The sequence below is a fragment of the Mytilus edulis genome, chromosome 4, assembly GCF_963676685.1.
Source record: "Mytilus edulis chromosome 4, xbMytEdul2.2, whole genome shotgun sequence".
Taxonomy (NCBI): Eukaryota; Metazoa; Mollusca; class Bivalvia; order Mytilida; family Mytilidae; genus Mytilus; species Mytilus edulis.
In genome coordinates, this window is record NC_092347.1 from 71696943 (window position 1) to 71721539 (window position 24597).

At 30.5% G+C, this 24597-nt stretch overlaps 1 protein-coding gene across 6 annotated transcripts in view; it reads left to right on the plus strand.

The window, feature by feature from the left end:
- LOC139520403 (Kv channel-interacting protein 4-like) overlaps positions 1 to 24597 on the plus strand; it is a 210436-nt gene that overhangs the window by 157557 nt on the left and 28282 nt on the right. The window contains exon 1 of one of the 6 annotated variants that reach the window (XM_071312995.1): positions 17793 to 18210. The exons of the other annotated variants lie outside the window; for them this stretch is intronic. Within the exon in view, the coding sequence (XP_071169096.1) occupies positions 18066 to 18210 (145 nt within the window). The 5' untranslated portion in view covers positions 17793 to 18065. Of the gene's footprint in view, positions 1 to 17792; positions 18211 to 24597 lie in introns of those variants that run through there. 6 annotated transcript variants of the gene reach the window in all.

Genomic DNA, 24597 nt, shown 5'->3' on the forward strand with positions numbered 1-24597 from the left:
CATAAATAACTTTTATATTAAGTTAGATAAACTAAGCTTTAGATAAACTAAGCTTTATATGAATAAAAGTGTGTTGCTGTGTCACAACATTGTGATATGAAGGCTAACATAAATAGTACAAATTCTATGGTATCGAAATTTTGAAGCTATGCATAAAAAAATTATTTGCTTTTTTTCATATTTAACACCCTATACACGAATTGTGTTTTCGATTCGTTATAAAGACGAAAAGATGATTTCTCAAACTTCTATTAGGTGCAACAATACTGAAAAAGACCTAACAAATGGTTTTACAGAAAACTTGATTCATTTGGGATCCTAATATATTACCTATACATTGCTAAATAGTTTTGACATATTGCATTTGTATTGTATACAATAGAATAAAACAATATACACAAGTGCAGAACAAACACTGAGCTATATGATATATTATTAGTCCCATATTTAATTCTTTTCACAGTACAATAAATATATCAGTCGATTACATCTAGAAGAAGAATTGTTGTTTCAATTTAATTCTTAACTGTGCTAGGTTAATGTCATCAGTTTATGAATGTTTTTTTGCATTGTTAACATACATTTTGTTACAGAAACCAATTATAAGTATGTTGTACGGAGTAAATTATAAAGAACAATGCTATTTCTTATATATGTTTGCAAAACACAATCATGTCACTTGCACTGAAAAATTCCATGATACATTTGATTTTATGCTTCAAATGAAGCATTAAATGAAACATTTTTAAATTTCATGAATATTGAAATATTAATGATCTCTGTTCGATTGGCCATGAAGACATTTTTGAACTTATATAATAAAGATTGACAGCAAACCGATTTTTCCTGTGCACATTCAAATGATATTTGAAATTCTGGGCCCCAAAACAGGAGAAAGTAAAATAGTAAATGATTTTTTTGTAGGGTTTAGAAAGGAAAATCAATCTTAGTATCACATTTGGCAACTTCAAGTTTTACAAGTCAACAACGACTAAAACGTCAATCGTGAACAGCGAAAATGGTCTTTATTTAGTCACAAGAAAATGAATATCTAAATTTGAAAATTAATCAAATCGCTCTAACTATTACCTTTCTCTTCTTAAGGCTTGCTACATAACAAAAATAATAGCTTAAATAGTCAAAATCGACCTTGAAAATTTGAAAAGATTTTGTCAAAGCGTTTTTAAGATATTGTATGGACGCTCGTAAAATATAATAATCAAATTAAAATACATGTATTTAACCAAATAAATAAGACTTAGTGATAGTTTTTATGAAAAACATTATGTTATACACTGTCAACATGTACAGTAGGGACTATTTTTGTCCTTGGACCTAATATCACATTTCAAAAGAAAGAATGAAAGGCAGTTTAAATAAATTATAGCGTATTTTAGGACTCTAAATTATTTTCTCTTACGAATATTGATCAATGAAAAGTTGATTAACCTGATTGACTAGTCTCCCTTTGTTCTTGCGTACGTGGTAAGATACCACAACAAGTCTTCGACAACCGTCGATTGAAAGAGGGATTGTCATTATTGGACGATACAAGACGAAAAAAAAATAACATTATTATTGTTATCAAATAAAAAGGAGAAAGAAGGGAAAAAAGAGTGAGTGACATGTCGAAGTATTCTACCTAAGTATTAGTAAACATTATACAGGAACGAATGTTTTTTTGTTTGCATTTTTTAAAGTAAGTTCAAAATTATGTAAAGATGGAATAGATTGGTATATTGTAAATCACAAGCCTTGCCATATTAAATACAGTCCCAATCTAAATAGTGAATCATTTGATGTATTTAGTATAGACCATTACTCTTGTCTGGCTTCCTAACACTTCTGATATTGTTTCTGTATTTGTATCACTTTTTGCGATGAAAACAATCTAAAATGGATATAAAGTTAATTAACTTTTTCACTTTTTTGCACTTAATATTCGTAACATTATGTAATCATTTTGAACTTTAGAAAATATCATGCACTTTTATAGCAAATGTTTATTTAAAAAGTCTATGAATGTTATTGCGGAAATAAGTACTTCATATAGATATTTTCATATTTACATACATAAAGAACATTATAACGCAGAAGGAGATTGATTGATGAAAAAAGTAGGAGCGTGCTTATTAGATGAGCATTGTTTCACAATTTAAAGTTTCAGTTCTAAAATTAAAACAATTGATAAAAAATAATAATTGTTTTACACCTAACATGAACATAATTATAATATAACGCACATATAGTACATTAATACAAAAAAAAAGAAAATAAGAAAGAGGTTTTTTGGAAACAAGATCTTCCTGTTCATGTAATCTTATAAGTAGACGAACAGACATGTAGACAGATTCGGATTGTATTATTCTTTCGAATAACATCGATGGATCATAGACTTTTCTTTTAATAATAACTAACACGTTTATTTAAATCGATCTTTTAAATATTTCCGAATGTAGTGAAAAATGTTAGAATAGACATTTTTATATCTGTATGCATTATATTAATTTTGTTCATTTGTGCTATTATTTTGTTACTTTTCAAAACCAGAGAAATTGAAAAGTTGGCTAATATAGCCACTCATGATTCATACTCATTATAGTCTTGGCTGTCTCGGTTCCGTTCATTCAATTCCAGCCTTTTAAAGCCACTATATATCCTATCACTTATGAGGTTACCAGGTTAATGTACTTCCCGATTCCAGAGATGGATATTTCCTTTATTAAATAGATGCATTGTGTTAGCTTATTCAATAATAGTATATTTATTGAATAATGAAAAAGTAAAATATTTGAATACATTTTTAACGGTAGTCACCAGAAGCCAGTATCAAATTGCTTATGAAAAAAGTAAATATCGAACAGAAGTGACCGCAATAAATTTGTAATTAGAGCATTGTTCGTTAGGACATTTTCCTATGCTAAAACCACCATTATTGAAAGAGGTGGATCTTGAATGTAAACATCGGCAATATTAATATAGAAAAAAATCGACCAATTAATAGATCGGAAAATCGAATATTGAAAACGATTATCTACTCAAAAGGAGTAAAACAGTTACCGAATTCCAAGGCAAATTCAGAAAAGGAAAGTCCATTAAACTGAAAAAAATTATACGTTATCAATCAAAGAGACAAATGAAAAACAACTAAAGGATAAGAAAATGATAACATTTGTTCAGTTATCGAATAGGATATATAATGTAGCTTTTAAAAGGGATAAAGAATTGAAAACAGAAATCTAGTTGACGTATATAATCATTAATGGTGTTGTTTGCATATTTCGTTAAATGTCAGTTGTTTTTTATAACTATCATATAAAGACTACAAGCCTAGTCAGATTCATTTTCTGTCATCTTACTAGCATTTTCAAATAGTTTCTATTTTTCAGTACGTTGGTAATCAAATTTTTAATTTCATTTCTCTTATGAATGTATCTAATCCATCATTCAGTCTTAAAACAGTTTAGGATTTCTGATTATCAGATTAATTCTCTCTGGACTTTACACCGGTCTTTCGCCTTTTGGATTTCATGCGAATCCATCAGTTTTTGTTTTAAATTTGATTTGTATCTTCCTGCCTCTAAACTATTACTCATAGTTTTGTTTTTTTAAAAGATATATAAAAAGTTCTTCTATAGATATTAAAACTGATTCATTTTAGATATTCAAAAAAAAAATCGTTTTAGTCTAAGGTTTTAATAAAAAAGAATCTTATTGGTGGATGAACAGTGCACAACTGCACAAATACTTGCAGTTTTTTTTATCTTTCTAATTCGAAGGAAAGAGCATATTGAAATGAAAAATAAAATGAGTTGACACTTTTGTAATGGACTGAAATCGCAAGCCTCGTCATTGAATATAACTTTTTATACTGCATATTACTAGTTCCTTCAAAACTAACAGCCTCGTTACAATGAGTCGGTATTGGGAGTAACAAAATTATTGTTAACATTTTATTAACTGTACATTCTTTGTAAAACGTATTTAAGAACATAAGCTATGGGATAAACATCAGTTAGACCCAATCGTAATCTATTTTGTTGAGAGATCTGCCATACACTGTTGATTGTGTATTTGTCTACCGTCAAAGTAAGTTATACGAAACGAACTATACGACACACATTTATACAATTTATATGCATTATAAAGTCTAAACTGGTTTCTAATGATAATTAATGAATGGTATTTTCGGTGCGGTTGTCTTTCTGTATATTTCCCTTTTGGCAATTGTATTGTCTGGCATCCTTCACGCTGATTTTCATTGCCCTGTTTGACTTCTGACCCTTTTTTTCTGAATGGTATATAATGCAAAATCTAACACTGCTGAATTCATTATGTCTTCTGTGTTAAAACAAATAAACTTAATATCCCTAATATGAAATAATATGTACAGCTGTTTATTAATTAACTATTTATTATCAGAATTCAAGTCAATATGTCATTAATATTTCTAGGTCACTATTGTTGAATTTTATTGATAACACCAGAGTACCATGATTCCTATAGTGATGTCTTTCATAAAAACAAATATTTACCTCAATCATTTGAGTATATGCAAATATCATCCTTACAATTTACTCCACGCGTCCCCGTGTGAAGTATCTCAAAACTAATTGAATTCTATAATATGCATTATCAGATCTCAAAAGGATATGAAGTATCTTCAAATATCAAACATTACTGTATATACAAACACATTCTACACTGCATACTTCGATTTGCTGGCTTAAAGTAAAGGACAAATTTGAAATGCTTTCAAACAAGTAAGATTGAACAATCTAAATACTTCGACAAACAATTCAAATCTGATATTGAATTAATAATCACAGATTGCACTTGATAATTAATTTTTGATTGCAAGTGGGTACAGAGTAAATGACAAAATTCTATAAATGCAGATTGAAATGAAACTCTTAACACCTAAACAAACAAATTGGAAATAAATGACGACTATTCAATTATAAATTATGCGATAGAATTACGTTTTTTGTTAATATGTGGGCGCATAATGAATGAAAACATATTAAAATACAGAATAAAGAGAATGCCAATATAAGTACTATCGCAAACAAACTAAAAATTAGAAAATTTAAATATAATACCTTAATCTATATTTGATTATAATTCATATTTGATATAATTCCGGTTGCCTCTTCAAGTTTAATTATGATTAAAGTTTCATTTTTATTTTTAATTTCATTTTTTATAAATACATTCAGTATCATCCAAGTTTCGTTGAGGGAAAATGCACCGTTGGCTCCTTTGCAATATTTTTTTTTAATTCTCAGTTAATTCTATATGCGCGTGTTTGTGACGGCGTCTCAAAAATCTTCACAACCAAACCGTTTACAACACGGGTATAGAAGCTTACCGAGTTTTAGGTACTATTTTGAATATATTTCAAAGCAGAGGCATGAAAATAATAATTAAAAAATGAAATTTATAGTATCAAAGCATTCAGATGTTTAACATTATTTTTGTACATGTTATCAACTTTAATTTACCTGAATTAAAGATGGTTTTAAAAACAACAACTTTTAAATTTATTTGCAAAACTATGAGTAACTACGAATAAAGGCGTTCTTTATTAAAAACAAAATCATATCGGCAGTCAAGTTGTGGTCTGTCTATCAGGGAAAAACAATGGTAAAGGATAATTTTCGGTAGACTATTTTATGTCATACATGTCAAAAATTGTTGTTTGAACTCTTTATTAAAACATACTTTTATAATAAAATGATAAAACACTATCATTAATATATCTACCAAGTACTGAAAGCAAACAAGTATAATAACTGTGTTCCACATATGTTTCTCCGTGTCTTTTCGTAAAAAACTATTTGTTAGATATTATAATTGCACCTGAACTATAGTTTGGGAAACATTCAATTTTATTTTTGATAGTTAATAGATCGAAATCCCTTATTCATGTAAGCAATTAAAACTACTTAACTGTTTCTTTATTTTATTTTCTGTATTGACTTTTTGTACACTCATCAACTTTGGTATTGCACTAACTGTTATCACAAAGTTGCTGCGTAAAATTTAATCGGAAATACAGCAGCTGAGATTAGAATAATTAATAGCATGACTTATCTCAAAATTAACTAAATTGGGTTTGAATTAAGTATCAACGTTTCATTAAAATGGTATTATAAAGAACCTGTGTATTTTATTGATTGTAATACAAATATTATAGAGTAAAAAGTAAAATCACAAAAATACTGAACTCCGAGGAAAATTCAAAACAGAAAGTCCCTTTTCAAATGGCAAAATCAAAAGCTCAAACACACCAAACAAATTGCTAACAACTGCCTTGGTACAGGCATTTTCTTCTTTAGAAAATGGTAGATTGAACCTGGTTTTAGAGCTAGCTCAACCTCTCACTTGTATTTTATTATATATAAATTTTATAAATAGCTAATTATTCTTGTACGTTCTTCTGTGTGTCTTAATATTCCTCTGATTAAGATTTATTTGTTTTATACTGACACTTTATTGTTCCTGTTCTTACTTTGTAACCTTGTTAGTGGATACTTTATTCACATCTCTAAGAAGTCTATCATATTGAACATTGTACAACGTTTGGAAATTGTGTATTTATTGTTATTCAATCTGTCTAGACTCTGGGTAATTTGTGTATTTATTGTTATTCAATCTGTCTAGACTCTGGGTAATTTAGAGCTAGTAGACATACTTTATTGTATACACTCTTCTGCCTTTTGTGGTGTCTTTAGTTGTAGCTTTACTTTCCCATTGATGTATAATCGTTTTTTTATCGTCATATGAAAATAATTCACTGACTGATTGACATTAAGATGGCAGTTTATTAGCAACTTTAACGTTTGGAAAAAAATGTCTGTCTGGTATCAAGCATTGTTTAGTCTGGTGAAGGTTATTCATTTCCGACAATACAGAACGACAAATTTCTCCAAAGAGTTGGAAACTGAAACATCTTGAAATACTAAATCTCCGAATCTTCAGTACATTTGTACTGGGCTTCTGCCAGTTTATGTTCTTTGAATTCGATACAAAAGACATAATTGTGAAAATTAAGATAGTTGAGATTTCTTGTGCACAAACTTATGTGAATCAAACATGATAAGGGGTAAGGATAGTGCTTATGTTCACATTTATAAAAAGCCACATGTTCTCATGTAGAATATAGGAGAAAACAACAGTGTTTTGCGTCTACACGGAACTTATACTCAGAGATGAACATATGAGTTTCAGATTCTAATACTGTTTTCTTTATAATTTTCTTATAAACCCAAATAATTATAATACACCTTTTTATTTTGTATGACTGTAATATCTGTTTATGCTGAAGATTTTCAATTTATCAGAATATAATCTCTGCATAACAATCAATTTAAAAGGCGATAGCATATTTTTTACATCCAGCTAGCACAGTAAATCGTTGTAAATATGACGCTTATTATATGTACACAAAATTCTGTTTCATAATTTTTTTTCTTATCTTTTTTTGTTATTTTTGGGGATGATTTTTATTTACAATAATTGTTTGTGAAATGTTTCTTTCATTTTTCCATTTTTTTGTGGGAGGGGGGGATAGTTTGAGCTTCTGTATTTGACCTATTTAATAACGTAATACTATACCCATTTTTGTATGAGATGGTCCGAAGCAAAATGTCAAGACCCTATTTTTCGTTGTCTACGAATATAGTTTCCCTAGTTATCGTTATATCGTTTGATGTGTTTAAGCTTTAGCTTTTGATTTTGCAATTTGTTTTGTGACATTTCGTTTTGAATTGTTTGGGATTTTGATCATTTTGTTATTTTATTTATGTACATTTTTCATTCATTTTAAAGTTTTTAAAGGATATCATATTAAAGAAGATAGTTAAGGTTAATTTTTTGATGTTTTAATCGAACCGTTCAGTTACTGGCAGGAGTGATTAGTTGAGCTGCAAAAAGGTTATATTTTATGGTTTCGGAAGAATTCTTCACTTGTATATTTATATGTTGGCCAAATGTGCAAATTGTATACAATCAATTTTTCTAGATGTTGAATTAATTTTGGAACTTAAAATGAGCTTTACACATATAAAATATTTTGAAATAAAAACAGGAATTTTATATTGACAAAAACAGTAGAAACAATTATTAGGGATGTTAATTGGGATTTCAGGCATAAGAAGATATCATATGCAATATTTTATATTACTTTAATCAGTGCTGTTAAGTAATACTACTAAAACAATTGAGTCTGGGTACAAACATTGTACAAACTATCGTATTGTTAATTCAATAGGACAAACAACCTTTCATAGATGTACGAAGCAACCCTGCTGTACTGAGACACTCTTACTCCTGCCTATTCCATGCCAAGTATTCTTTTATTGTCCTATTTTTATATCATTGTCGACCATAACATACTCTATTTTATGACAAACCATTTAAATATATTCGTGCTACAGTATTCCCTAGATAGCATAATGATTTAACCTGGCCTTACTTGCACTTGGAACATGCACAATTTAAAGTAATTAACTGATTTTATTTGTTGTTTAGGTAAAACTTCATTCATTAAATATTATTTCAATAACTTGTTGAGTGTAATCTGTATAACATGCTTATTTCTTATAAGTTCATTTTATTATTATTTTCAATTTTGCAATCTGACTGTGCTTGAAAAGATTAGGAATACTCAATGGCATGTCAAGCCCTGTGGTAACCTATCTAGCACTTATTTTGTCGAAAATACCACTTCATATTTACAGAGAGTCCTTGCGTGTGTTTGTACTGTATATTTTCTCACGTTGTGTTGTCATTTTAGCGGTACTTTTATCTTTGTCATATAACCGTGATATTTGGCTAGCTGCTATAAAAAAGGTTGTTATCTGCAGTCTGTTTCTATGTTTGATGGCGGTATTTTTATGTCGTAGTTCAGTGTTTCGGTTGGTCTGTTGTTTCTCTCTTATGATTGATGTGTTTCCCTCTTATGATTGATGTGTTTCCCTCGGATTTGTGTTTGCTCAGTCAAATTTTGCTCACTGAACAGCGGTATACTACAGTAACTGTTGCCTTTATTTAGACGCAAGCATTTGTTGTTGTGTGAATTGTTAAATGACGATACCAAGTCTAAATTTCTGAAATTAAAGAAATCTTGCCAAGATGGCTTTTTATTTGCCATTGAGGTTTTCTGTGAATTCTACTTCATATTAAACCACAGAGAAATATACCAGTATTGATAAACATTTAGTACTTTTTTTTAAATACTAAAGGATATTTTTTAATAATACACCAAACTCGACAAATATATTGTCGTTAAAAAGTTCAGTTTTTGGTGATATTAAAAGTGTATATATATTGAAATCAGTGAGGTTTTGACTAACATTCAAGTAAATTGTAAATTTTATTCCCATTTTATAAGATAAAGCACTGCGTGGATGTGATACACTGCATTTTATAATCTATGACCAACGTGACGATTTCAGATTTCCCATTGCAACTTTTATATCTCAACAGTAAGTTACCTTCTGCTTCACTGTATTTTTACCAATTGATAGATCACAAGAGTGCATTTTCTCATAAAACGGTCGTCATTACCAAGAACATTTTCATAACGCAGAATCTGCTCTAAGGAGGCATGAGGAAGAAAAACTTAAATCGACACTACAGTAGTTTTACTGTCACCATCATGAAAAGCTTTACCGACAAGATATGTGAATATGTCGAAAGGAGACTTTCATCGCCCTTTTATGCTCATTTCAAAGGTGACAGATTTAGGATTTGTTGAAACCACCCCTCTCGTGAATGATATAAAAGTATGATTCCAACATCGACCCTGAATTTTAAGTTCTTATGTTTTGCTTAAGAAATACGGATTTACTTTTTAAAAACCGTGTACCATTTAAAAAAAAAGGGCTACTTTTTTTAAAGGTCAATTTCAAGTATAGAGCAAACACTAGTGAAGCCTTAGAGTTCCAGACATCTGGATTACATAAAGCAATAGAGAAATGCCTTAACGAGTCCTAATTTGTTTCATTCGAGGAAATGCACTTTATATTACACTATATTGATCAATGTGTGTTGGAAATGTTATTTATATTGTATATTGATCTTATTTAATGTCATGAGTCCAGACAGAAGCGATAATTCGAAGCACAATTCGATTAAAGCCAAAATAAACTTTATCTCACATCAATATAGCTGTTAAAAATTGTATAAAGTTCAAAAGCTCTGTAATTATTAAACTGACACAACCCTTAACTACGCATGTGTTCTATAAACTTCATATCACAATGAGGCCATATTCCGCACTTACATTTGCTAGTTAACATTTGGCACAATCTATGAAATACTTAGATTAAAGGATCAGGCTACTTCCTCGTGACGGTTTAGTTTTAAAATAGTTTATCAAAATAACCTTTCAAATATTGTGTTTTTGTAGTAAATAAACATATTGTTATTGTGAGTGCGCATGGCAAGTGTTGTTTTTTTGGTGCACATGATCTAAAAAAAAAACCATTTCAAACTTGTTTTCTGCTGTAGTAAATAAACATATGAGTATTGCAAATGCGCATGAAAAATGACATTTATAGTGCGCAAGAAATGTGGTTATTTTATAATCTTTATCAGGTTTGTTGTGAATTATTTTGGGGTTGAACATGTGAAGAGCATACAACGACTAATTATATATCAAGTCATGAAAAATCAAACCGGTCTCAGGGAAAGTTTTTTGTGATACGATTGCTTTCAAGCAATCTGTAGACTTATACCATTGGCTCAGGGCCACGCCCACATGTCAACCGTTTTATTCAAAACATTAAGGAACATCTCAGATTCTTATGATTGTCTTGCCTTAAAAGGTAAAAACAAACAAAGGGATTGAACTTTCCTGTAATGTTCTTTTCATAATCTTAATCTTTGATATTTCCCTTGACTTAAATGAGTGTTTTTAACAACACGGAAAATCAGAATTAAGCAGTATTTATATTTAATGTTTTTATAAATTTAGAAACACGTCAGAGGGAATTCCCCAGTTTTGATAAAAATGCGAGAGTTCTCTGAATTCCGATAAATCTATTTCTGTCATATAAGAACTGACTGAGTGGAGTTTTTCTTATATGTCACCGTTATGAAACTGATATTTGATATTGTACTTCCATAAAGAAATAGAGAACCATCTAGGTCGTTTAATTGACATTTAATATACGTTCTTGCTCCAGGGTTTGTTTAGGTAATTATGCGCATGCGTATAGTTTTCTTGACTTCAAGGGGTATTAGATTGAATGGTTTCTCTGGATTCCCCACTCAATTGATTAATTTAAAACTCAAGGGATCCTTTCTATGTATGTCTGCTATTGAGGGTTATTGTTGTTGCATAATTATAAATCATATCCATCATTTAAATTAAAATAAATGTAGTCCTCATCGTAAAGGTGTAACTACAACACCCCTTCAGGCGAAATGGAGTCTTCCATATTATCGTTTCGAGTTGTCTCCCTTCTGGAAGTAACTTCCGTCAATTCTAAATCAAAACACGTCGGGGAAAATTTCCTCGTTCTGTCGATAAACGTCGTATTATTTTAAAAACGATCGCAATTTGAACCGAGGAATGTGTACTAGAATTAACGTAGGAAAATGGGTAATTAGATACGAGGTGAAATACTTTCTCTCACTCTGAGTCTCAGTGACTGCTGTGGAAAGTAAACTTTGAATTGATAGTACAAAAGTAAAACACAATAGGCCTAAGTACATTCTTCATTCACTTGTATCCGGGATTGGCTATTTTGTAACTATTCAGATTACGTAAATTACATTTTACATGTGCAGTTGAATTAGTTTTGAAAAAAATATTATCCAGCTACATGTGTGAATGAAAAGAATGGCAATCGTATCCATCAGAGCAATCTGCTCTTTGATTAAGTAAATAAAATTTGGGTTTTCAATATAATGCTGATCTTCATGACCTTTGCATTCAATATACATTGCCATGGTAATAAAAAAACTAACATGAATGAAAGCAACAGTAGTATACCGCTGTTCGAAATACATAAATCGATTGAGGAAAAAACAAATCCGCGTTATAAACTAAAACTGAGGGAAACACATCAAATATAAGGGGAGAACAACGACAAAACAGATAAAACCCCACTTAAATGTAACACACACAGAACCGAACTATAATATAACAATGGCCATTTTCCTGATTTGGTACAGATCATTTTTAGAAAACATGGTGGGTTGAACCTGGTTTATGTGGTTAGCCAAACCACCGCTTGTATGGCAGTGTCAAATATAACATTAAAATGACAGCATAACACGACAGGACTACAATCCAAATGAATGGGAGAACATACAGAACGGAGAAATACACAAATAATAGCTATCAAAAGGTACCAGACTTATCATTTAATACGCCAGACGCGCGTTTCGTCTACATAAGACTCATCAGTGACGCTCGAATCAAAACAGTTATAGAGCAAAACAAGTACAAAGTTGAAGTGCATTGAGGGCCAAAAGGTCGAAAAAAGTTGTGACAAATACGGCTAATGCCTTCATTTTGAAACAAACATTGTAATCAAAAAATTGAAAAAACATATTGAGACTTAACAACATGATTTTGTACACCATTACTTAAATGTTTAACACATTATGATGAAACAAATCGAGGCTCACTTGAAATAGACGTGATCTATCTCGTGTACATCTCTTTAAACCAACAAAATGACTTTTAATATTTGTTGGCATGCTATCAGGAAACAAAAGTACAATATACATATATTTTCAATGAAAACCAAATTTGACCCCTGAGCATTGTAGTTTCCACTACATCTTACTTTTCTCTTTAATCAACGCAAAAACCTAAGTACAAAATATAATTTAAAAACCGTGCATGATAAATGGCCATCTTATACCATTATTTCTATGACAACATAAATGTGTATCCTTGTTTAGATAATGCCTCATTCTTTCATATTTTCCCAGCAATTGATGTATTACACTGCTAAGGTTACATAGCCATTATCCGAAATGACTTTCAAATATCATATAAACATGGAAGAAAGACATTGAAATATGGGGTGCTTAAAATGAAATGAAGCTGAATGCAAGGCTAGTTACACGTGGTATGATCTAATGTCGGAAGTTTAAATGTTTGAATTGATAGTGTACTTCAAAAAGTTAATACAAACTTAAGTGCAGAAACATGTTAGTAACAAACAGGCCTGAAGGATTTATCGTCAAATGACAGATTTGTGTCCGTGTCGATTTCTTTCGGCGTGATTCAATAAAGTAATCCGTTTAAATGAAATTGACATTTGATTGACCTGATGTCTGTTTGTTGCTGACATTTTCACGAATTGAATCTGTAAATTTTGTAACGGACTAAAAGACAATCTCGTTATTAGAAACTTAATTCCTCTCTAAATCGCATTATATTAACTATAGAAGGACGCACGATCAAGTTTGTCGTGTGATTTGAGACATGTTTTCAAACTCAATCGCAATTCGATTTTGTTATCGTCAACGAGGTTTAATGTGTCTCGCATTAATTCTATTTTGTTTTATATTCTGCCTATCAAATATAAGCTAGATTCCAATCTTAGTATTCGTGATTCCATATAGCTAATAACAAAAACAAAAAAAAATATTGTGCTTTTGATCCTTGGTCGAGTTTTGTTTTAGAAAAAATAATCTTTCCATTATTCATCTAATATGATGTTATTGTACAAATCAAATATGCATTCAGACAATGATACTGCAGCGAATAACAGACAGCTTTCCGGTAATGTCTATTTTGTATGCGATATAAATGAGGCTCGGTAGTGTCTGGTTGTCTGCTATTTACATTTTCTGATAATAACTGTTATGTTTACAAACAGATATTAATATGTGTATGCTTAGAGATTATTTTCTGTCTGAATGTGTGGATGTTGCGTTACCTTTAAGACGTTAACAGTAGTTCATTATGACACTATATACCTTTATTGATGAAATATTTTAAGGCCTGTTTCTGTTGTTCCTATTGTTTTCCTCTTAAAGTTGATGCGTTCCATTGGTTTTGGTTTGTATCCCGGATTTGTTTTTTTTTTCTTTATCGATTAATGACTTTTAAACAACGGTATACTTCTGTTGCCATGCTTAACATATTGGTCTATTTTTTTGCAAGTGCTTATAGATATAATGCTTTGACGAAAGAGGTTAATCTGATATGTTGACAATAATGGGGTTCCTTTTGTCTTTTGTATTCTTTATTGTGTTATATGAACAGTTGTTTCGCTTTTGGTTTTGTCGGTTTATTTTTCAATTATTCGACTTTTTAGTTTGAATGTCCCTTTGGTATATTTTGTCTCTTTTCGAAAAGGAAATCTTTTAATAACATTATAGATTTTCAAACATATTTGACAGTTTCATTCCGGTCTTACTCTTTTGGAGTCCTTCGTCTTTTTTATATGTGTTGCTTTGATTTGACCTTCTTACTCAATTTATGAGATTTATACATCGGTAAAGAACAGTTTCCTCCATTTGTTCAGATTTGACAAATGGCAAATACCTAACATGTCTGTCCTTAAAATTTATTTTGTTCAAGGTAACATTCAATTTTATACATAAAATAACTCTAATTTCAATTGGAGAAATTTGAGCGCAAACTGTAGGTTGTAATACTTATTTGTCTTCTCTTAATCGATGTTTGAAATTTCCATACATCGATATTCTTTTGTGGTATTAACCTTACCACCTTATTCCTAATTCTGTTGGTAATAAACTCATCAGGTAACCACCTTATGTCACGTATTTATCCTTACATGTCTCCTTATTCAAAATAATGTTTGTTACCATCTTATTGCAAATACTATTCGTTTCTAAATTCATATTTAAGATTGTTATTGTCATTCAATTTAATTAGATTGTTCATTTTTTTAAATACAATTAAGGCATTTAATAAAATACAAAAACAGAATAAGTAGATCCAATAAGAGTTATAATAATTTTTGTTATTAAGGTCCAATTTTTTTCTTCTTGAGATGGCGTTGACGGGTTTACTACATATTCTTTTCAGTTTCGGATAAATCAACGAAATTCATGCAATAGTCATCTATTTCAGTAATATAAATTGTTTATATTACAATACAAAAACATGATTTCCATCTCGTAGTGAATCACAACTGCGACACATTATATGTTCCCTCAATATTTAAAAAATGTCTTCCGTCTTTCTATTTCTAAGTATTGGTCGCGAACTCTGATATAAGTGATAATGTTTCTACATATAGATAATAGTATGTGATATTATCAGATTATTACATGGCATTTTTAATATCGCATGTATTATCAGCCCTAGGTTCAATATCAGCCCAAGAGCCGCATGGCTCGAGGGCTGATATTGACCGAGGGCTGATAATACATGCGATATGAAAAATGACATGTTATGATCTTTTTATCATATGCTTCAACAATGGAGAAAAATAACAGATTCATATATTGAATACAGATCCTTTCATGTGGTTCAAAGAGTGAACGTTCATGAACGTCGGACCCCAAATTTAGTACATTCGATATGAAATCTTTCTATCATATGCATCAAATGAGAAGAAAAACATTTTAATATGGACGAATCGACAAAAAAAAATATTTAACAATCTACATAATGAACACTGTTTGGAAAAGTCAAATTTTATAAAAGTTACTTTCTAAATTATGTTTGAAACTTTTAAAAATGCATTTATTTTGGTGTTTTTTTTTTACACAATATACTTTCCACTATCCAAATAATTGTTTTGTACACTACTTTGTGATGTTTTTCACTGAAAACGTAGCATTGAGGTGTATTTTCCGGAATCTGCCGAGTATCACCGGAATGCCATGCGATAACGTTACGGAAAGGCATGTGATAACGTTCGAAGCATGTGATAAACTTTTTGTATCAGCCCGCTAAGCACCAATTCGAAAAATATGAAATTTACGTTAATTTTATGCTATTATCATACAGTAAAGATCATATGTTATTTAGTCTAAGTATATGATATAAAGATTTAATGTCCTAACTGATCAATTCGTTTAAGACTGCTAAAGAATAACAATTTATTTTTTACATCGATCTTTTTTCTTATATGTTAATATTGATTAATCTTTCATAAGCGAAAGCTTTTTATAATTTTGTTAAACATAACATTTAAATGATTTACACTCTTTGCATCTTCAACAGTATGATTTTAGAGCTGTTTAGCATCTGAATTAGTTTCATTTAGAATATTGTTAGCAAGTGTATACCAAGTGTATATTCATCTGTATACCAAGTGTATATTCATCGTTATTCTTAACATTAAGTCTTCTTATCTAATAAGCTTCTTGTAAATTTGAATTGCGATTATTTTTGATAAATCTTCCTCAATATGATAAAGCATGTTCTTTTCATCTAATGATGTCACGGAAGGTTCCCCAACTCAATTCTTGTTGCTAAATAAGCAGCATTTTTTGTAGTTCCAAAATCTAATTTACAAAACGCCAAATGTATTTTTTCAAAAGATTACTTTACTTGTTACAGATACTGTTAATTGCTTCAACGATCTGCTTAACCTTCTGGGGCACATTTGATACTCAGTTTTTTTAGTATTCATGTTGCTCAATCATTGTTATGCCCCACCTACGATAGGCATTATGTTTTCTGGTCTGTGCGTCCGTCTGTTCGTTTGTTTGTTCGTGCGTCCTTCCGAGTGTCCGTTCGTCCGTCTGTCCCGCTTCAGGTTAAAGTTTTTGGTCTAGGTAGTTTTTGATGAAGCCGAAGTCCAATCAACTTGAAACTTAGTACACTTGTTGCTGATGATAAGATCTTTCTGATTTGAAAGCCAAATTAGACTTTTGACCCCAATGTTACAGTCCACTGAACATAGAAAATGAATGTGGGAGTTTCAGGTTAAAGTTTTTGGTCAAGGTAGTTTTTGATGAAGTTGAAGTCCATTCTTGAAACTTAGTACACATGTTCCCTATGATGTGATGTTTCTAACTTTAATGCCAAATTAGATTTTTTGCCCAATTTCACGGTCCATTGAACATGGAAAATGATAGTGGGAGTTGGGCATCCGTATACTTTCTTGTTTTATATGTTATGTTTTTTATACTAGTGTTTGTTATTTTTGTCGTTTTGCCATGGACTTATCAATTTATCATCAACTTGTGAGTTTTCTTTTTGAAAAAAAAGAAGAAAATATTCCCTTAAATTAATTACCAATATAATACACAATTAGCTCCAAATAAACTACAATTTTGAAATTAATTAATAGTTAACATGATATTATCATAATTCTTCCCATCAAAGTGTTCAATGAAATTTCATTTTGATTAATTGTTGATACTGAAATAGCTAAATATTTTACGACTAAATCGATTCCTATAAGACTGGTTAAGTTTTAAAATGTTTAATATTCAAGTTTTAATTGTAGTCAACGAAAGTTGAATTATTAAAACGTTCGAACTCTCTGTGGAGAAAACTAGATGAATTGAAATGAAAATATTTTTAAAATTCCCATTGTAACTGTGTTTTAGGATAGGCCATTTTATCTCTTGTCAAGAAATCAATTATATGCATAAAATATTTATAGTAACAGCTTATAATAAATAGGTTATGCATCGTACGGTTCCAAACTTCATTAACAGTTCAAGAAAGGCCATCTCTCAAGTGATTGAAGTTGATTGTTACGGTCGTGCTAGAACTGCTCATCTCTTATAATAAAACATGAAGCTATTATTTCACAGATGAAATATTGCCAATACTGATAAGTCATCAATGAAACCACCTGTATTTACATAATGGTATATTCCACATCGAGGCAATACTGTTCAAGGCACTCAATTCAGACATTAAATGAATTGATGATTACCGAAATACTATACTTATATTTACATCAGGATGTAAACTAAAACACAGTAATGTTTTATTGATGTCATAAAACCAGTAATTTACAAAGTAACACCTGTTTTTTAATTTGTCAGCCGATCAATTGTTCAGTTTTTCAAAATAATTGGATTATGAATTTTGGCAAGGACATAGCTAAAAGAGTGTGCGGATTACTTTTCCCTTGATTAAAAAACTACCTATGTGTGTATGGTTTAAAAAGTGTGAATATATATCGCGCTTAAAAATTGCCAAAAACCTTGAGAAAGGAACCCGGATGTTTCGGATGATTATTTATAGACTTTTCCCGCCTTTAAGGAAACATCGTCTGTTCACTAAGGAAAAAGGTAAGCATAAAGAGTATATATTTTTTAGAAAATGTATCCTTAAAAATGTATATGATAATTTTGATTATTTTTTAATGAATTGGTCTTTCTTAGAGTTTAAAATTGAGCCCTAATGTGGAATTTCGGAAAATAGATTTCAAAACCCATTGAGTAGTGCATTATTGTGGTTTCATAGGAAGCAATTAGTTAATTTTGTTTAATATATTCTAGTTAAAAAAATGTCCAATTAATACTGCAAAATACTGAACATCAAAGCAGGCAATGATCAGTAGGAACAAAGCAAAAAATTCTGGCAATTTCAATTATGATTCTGAGTGTTGTTCTTCTTTTCAAAAGAATGGAAATAAAAATTATGGAAATTTTACATTGATGTCTCTGGTAACAGATTTGCCATCGTTAGCTTAAATCGAAATAATTAACGGCGTTTTTTAATCTATTTTCTATTTATACACCATTGAGTGGTTAACAGTTTGAATATCGTCAATTATTTTCAAATGCGTAGAAATTGTTGTGATAATTGTATATGAGTTGTAATCAGAATTTAAAAGAAATTTTAGTTGAAAATGTTTCTCTTTAATGACGTTAAAACAACGATGAATTTATACGAATATTGAAAATCATGTTAATTTAGTTTTCATTCTCGTCAAGTTTAACTCTGTCAATCCAAATCTACACATTCTGTAGACTGGCATCCTGACACAATCTAATACTCCGAGCAGTTAGCCAGGAACCTAAGCTACATTTTCTGGAGTACATGAGTTCATCTTAATTCTGGTTGAGCATTTCTGTACTTTTATCTGTTTTCTATAATAGTTTTCTGTGTTGTGTTTTGTGAAGCTTTTCGACGTTTTGCTTTTGAATATGGAGTGGTCCATTTTACTTAGACTTTAGTTGTTTAATTACCCCGTTGGTATTTTCTGTTCACCGTTTTTATATCATCAGATAAACGATTGCGAACGTCTGTTAGTTCCATCGACCAATTGCCAAAACTTAATCGATTCATCGTGTGATGTTTACCCTAATATCTAGCAATGACATACATATTGATATGCGTTTTCATTCCTTCATCCATTTCATTTACCTAATTTACTGGAAAATTGGGACGTTTTGTTGTGTCTTACATGTTGCTGGTTGATATTCGACGTAAGTTCAGAACTAAAAATTTTGGTAAAAATCTTTGAGAAATGTATGGTTTAGTATACATTTTTATTTAAGGGCAAGCTGAGGTCCACCTCCGGGTGCAGGATTTTCTCGCTGCATTGATTACCCATTGGTGGACTTGATCTATAAACCAAAGTCGGTATTACCTCCATTGCAAAGCCTAACCTGTGTGCCCTTGGTTGTATAACTATCTAAATTTTAAAAACACAAATAAACCATGCACCTAACAGCTGAGCCATATTTGCACTCAAACATAAATTATTGATATTTTCAATCAAGTATGCACGAGTTAAAACAGAATTAAGTGAACAATGTCATTTCAGTCACTGAACAAACACATAACTTGATATACAATTAATACAAAGGCATTAAATCTTGAGTATGCGCAGACACAGCAAATATTATATTTAATTTGATTCTTTGAATTTCTTTCCTTTTCATATTGTCAGTGTAAAGGGGATGGGATTCATTAGGATTTTAACCTTTCTTCAATTATAAATGTATGTCTTTACTTTTACGTGCAAGTATATATACAAAGAAAAAATCCTAAAGACATACATTTATAATTGAAGAAAGGTTAATGCCTCAAACATTTAAAACGATGCATTAGAAATGGTACGAAAACCTGATTTTCAATAAAATAAAATTATGCCAAGGGAATAAAGACAATGACCTCAGTCTCATATTTAAAAAAAACATCAATTGAATTGGAACCAATCTTACACTAAAGAAACCATTCGAAGACAAGATGGAATTAATAAAACTGACAAACGATCATATTTATAATGACATATAAAAAAGAAGATGTGGTATGATTGCCAATGAGACAACTATCCACAAAAGACCAAAATGACACAGACATTAACAATTATAGGTCACCATACGGCCTTCAACAATGAGCAAAGCCCAATCGCATAGTCAGCTATAATAGGCCCCGATAAGACAATGTAAAACAATTCAAACGAGAAAACTAACGGCCTTATTTATGTAAAAAAAACTTAACGAAAAACAAATATGTAACACATAAACAAACGACAACCACTGAATTACAGGCTCCTGACTTGGGACAGTCACATACATAAATAATGTGGCGGCGTTAAACATGCTTGCGGGATCCCAACCCTCCCCTAACCTGGGACAGTGATATAACAGTAAACATATTTAGTTTGTTATAGATGATTCATTAGATTGCAAGATGGTAATCTGTTTTAAACAAAGCTGTAATCTGTTTTTTTCACATGCAAACAAAATGCATTTGTAATGCATTCTAACTACGTACCCACGTAATAAGAAACAAATTTTGAAATCAACAAATCACTTAAAATGTCAAATACACATTTGTTCCAGTGTGACATTTCAAAGTCAGTTTTTTTAGAATTCGAGTCATTTTGATTTTCACATTTAACAGCCATTAATTGCGTTATAATGCATAAATATAGCTTTCAGTTTTTTTTTTCGTGTGGTAATGTGATGTGAATGTGTGCGTGTATGTTTGATCAAGAATACTTTTTTCATCAAAATTCAGTGACCGTTAGTAATACATGTTAAAGTCAGAAATGACCTTTTAACATTTGAGCGTTTCTGGGAATTAATATGGACGACTTTGATAAATTGCGTTATAATGTTCGATATTTCTGCCGTGCTGTTCAATAATAGCTTCAAATACCATAAAACAAATTCCACTTCTTGTCATAATTGTCTTTGTATCAGGACAAGACACTTATCCAATCAAAATAGAGCTTACATGTCTGTATGTTCAATCAATATATTTAGAATGATGTCAGATTAGAAACAATCTTTTAAGTATAGTATTACATTCTTTCATATTGCATTTTGTCGAATGGCTTTTTCGATAGTAACAATTTTTACATTACAATTACTAAATTTTAAACATTATGTCACCTTTTTGGTAGAAGTGGTTATCTAAGATTTGATGACGCAACCATAGGTGCAAACACATACTATGTTTCTGTTTCTGTTAAATACCAAATCAATTTAGCGTTTGCAAAACGATTAGAATGCTGGTACGAAAAACGGAAAATGTGTTTTAACACTAGCTGATGACGGCCTTAGATTCTACTGAAATTTTCAGATCTCGACAATAAATTCACCCATTTATATCATTAAGGCCGATAATATATGATTTATAATGAAGGTATGCGATTATTCCATAGCGTCACTACAGATTCACTGTCTTGCATACGTACATGCATTTCAGGATTGTATGAAACATAGTGGTTTCTGCTTATAGAATACAATACCTTCGTGTTGCTCAGTCTTAAGTTTTCTATGTTGTTTCTTGTGTACTATTATTTGTCTGTTTGTCTTTTTCATTTTTAGCCATGGCGTTGTCAGTTAATTATCGATTTATGAGTTTGACTGTTTCTCTGGTATCTTTTGCTCCTCTTTTATCACTTTCTAGTTTAGATTTTTTCTTTTTTAACAAAATAAGATAAATGCAAAATTGTATCATCCGTTCCAGACATAACATGTAAGCTTTTGTAAATTTTAACAATGGTTATGTCTTTGTGAACTAGTTATGTGTTGAATACCGTGACGTCATACAATTTTGTTTTATTTGTGAAAAAAAAAAGTGCAAAAGTTTCTGTACATATCCAGGCATTCCGAATGAAGAAATAGACGAAAAATGTAAATTTTCTCGTTTTAATATGAAATACAACTATATATTTTGTAACATATCACTAAAGTAAAAGTTCCATCTGTCACAGAATAAATGATCTCAATTTTTGACATTTTATTATTATGGTGATGTTTGTAATTCACTCATTCATGTTACTTTATCAAACATTTGTATCTTGTGTTCAACCTTCAACAAGAAGTGGGAAATGGTATCCCCCTTTTTTTTTTTACAGTAAATAGTTATCAAAGGTACCAGGATTATAATTTAGTACGCCAGACGCGCGTTTCGTCTACATAAGACTCATCAGTGACGCTCATATCAAAATATTTATAAAGCCAAACAAATACAAAGTTTAAGAGCATTGAGGATCCAAAATTCCAAAAAGTTGTACCAAATACGGCTAAAGTAATCTATGCCTGGGATAAGAAAATCCTTATTTTTTTCGATAAATTCTAAGTTTTGTAAACAAGACATTTATAAAAATGATCACATTATTGATATTCATGTCAACACTAACACATTTCAAATATTGAAAAGCATAGCTTGACCGATTCATAATAATAAAATTAACGGTACCAATTTTGTTGCACCAGATGCGCATTTCGACAATACAAATTGCACAGAAACAAAACATATCGCCATGTTCGAACCATTAAAACAAAAACACACAACTAATGTACGGCAGAAGTGAAAATCATCAATAATGAACTAAACCTCGATTTTTTCATCAGTAATACAATATTTCAATCAAATGAGAATTGAATAAACATTTCACAAGTTATTGCATGGAAACAATTGGATTCGACCGACGGCCCACCCACCAAAGAACTCTAAACCAATAACGGGATTTTCGTCGGAAAACCCTGTTAAAAAAGACTTGCTTTCAGTGGTTTTCTGAGTTCTTTATGGATAACATTCTCCACAAAGAGTAAGCAAACCTTCTCATGGAATATAAAATATAGTGACATTTCTTCAATAAAACCTGAAATGTTGGATGTTTTATGCACTTTTCATGTTTAATTTAGGAATCAGAAACCATAACCTTTATAACTTGCCGCTACCATTATTCTTATATGATATTTGTTATAGAGGATTATATTCTGTAGAATGTCAAAGTCTGTTTGATGTCAGTTTATCTGTTGTATTAATAGCCTCGGTAGCTTAGTATTGAATAATGAAGACAAATTTATAAAAAAATCAATTAGATTAGAAGCTATTATTTTAATTTATTGCCTATTTCATTAAAAACTTCAATTTTTTAAATCTTTGAAGGTATCTTCATTTAGTAATTCACACTTGAATAACCATTTTAATGAATATATATTACACTGGAATTTTAGCTGAATTATAATCTCTGTTGCTGAAAATGAGTTTTTGCAAAGTTAATAATGTTGATTTATTCGAAAAACTTATATGAAACAAAGAGATGTTGTATGATTGCCAATTAGAAATATTCTAACAGAGTGAAATATAAACAAATTTAAGTAACTATATGTCACCGTTGGGTCGGTGCTTTGCTTTTCGCCAATTAGCATTTCATTTGCGCCAAAAATATCTTTCATCTGCGCCAAAAACCATATATCATTTGCGCCAAAACTGAAACCTTTCAATATTACAGGTAAACACAGGTAGATACGGGTAAATAGTATATAAAAAAAACTTTTTCTTAAAAAAAGACTTTTAATAATTTAGACAGTATTTGTGTGGATTGTTTAACATATTCCTAAGAAATCAGTCATTATAAAAATCTTCGCTCTCACCCAATATGGAATTTACAAACCCCATATATATCGTATTAGGTCACTAACACACCATGTAACTAATAATATAAAACACAAAAGAAATCACTATACAATGGAGTTAGATTGCTAGACAGTTCTTAACGCTATACACTATAGTAAAGTTATAAGTCTGTTCTATCCAAAACTTGATAGCGACGGTTCCGATGTAATAATGTCTGGAAATTTCACCTCTTATGTGCATACCATATTTATCCAAAAGATAGTCTGTTTTTCTTTTTCTCTCATCGTCGAACTGCAGTCCATATCAGTTGTTATTCTGGCTTTCCAAATTTGTTTTGTTTGTACACTTAAACGACTTGTATCTATTTTTCAGAACATATGATTTTCTTTTTATATATATATATATATTTATGTGTGGTCATGACAAATTACAGACGTATTTCCTCTGTTTTTTTTTATCTGAATTCACAACGTCTATCTTGATAGCTCAAACATGTGAACACTACACATAATTTTAAACCTTTGCAACTCTCAGTTTTGTATCAGAAAAGAGTATGAACTCGCTCAATTACCCAGGGGGAATATTGAAGAGACGAACCTGTTAGAGCAATGAATATTTAATTTTTCCGTTATATCTTATCTGTATATAAATGTACCTGTGAAATGGCGCAAATGAAGTTTTTATTTTTTGGCGCAAACGAAAGATTAGATTTTTAAAAAATTGGCGCAAATGCAATGCGCCCCGTTGGGTACCAACAACGTGATACCCTTATAGTCACCAATAAAAGCCCCAGACATCACAAAATGTGAATCAATCCAAACGACAGAGGACAAATAGCCTGA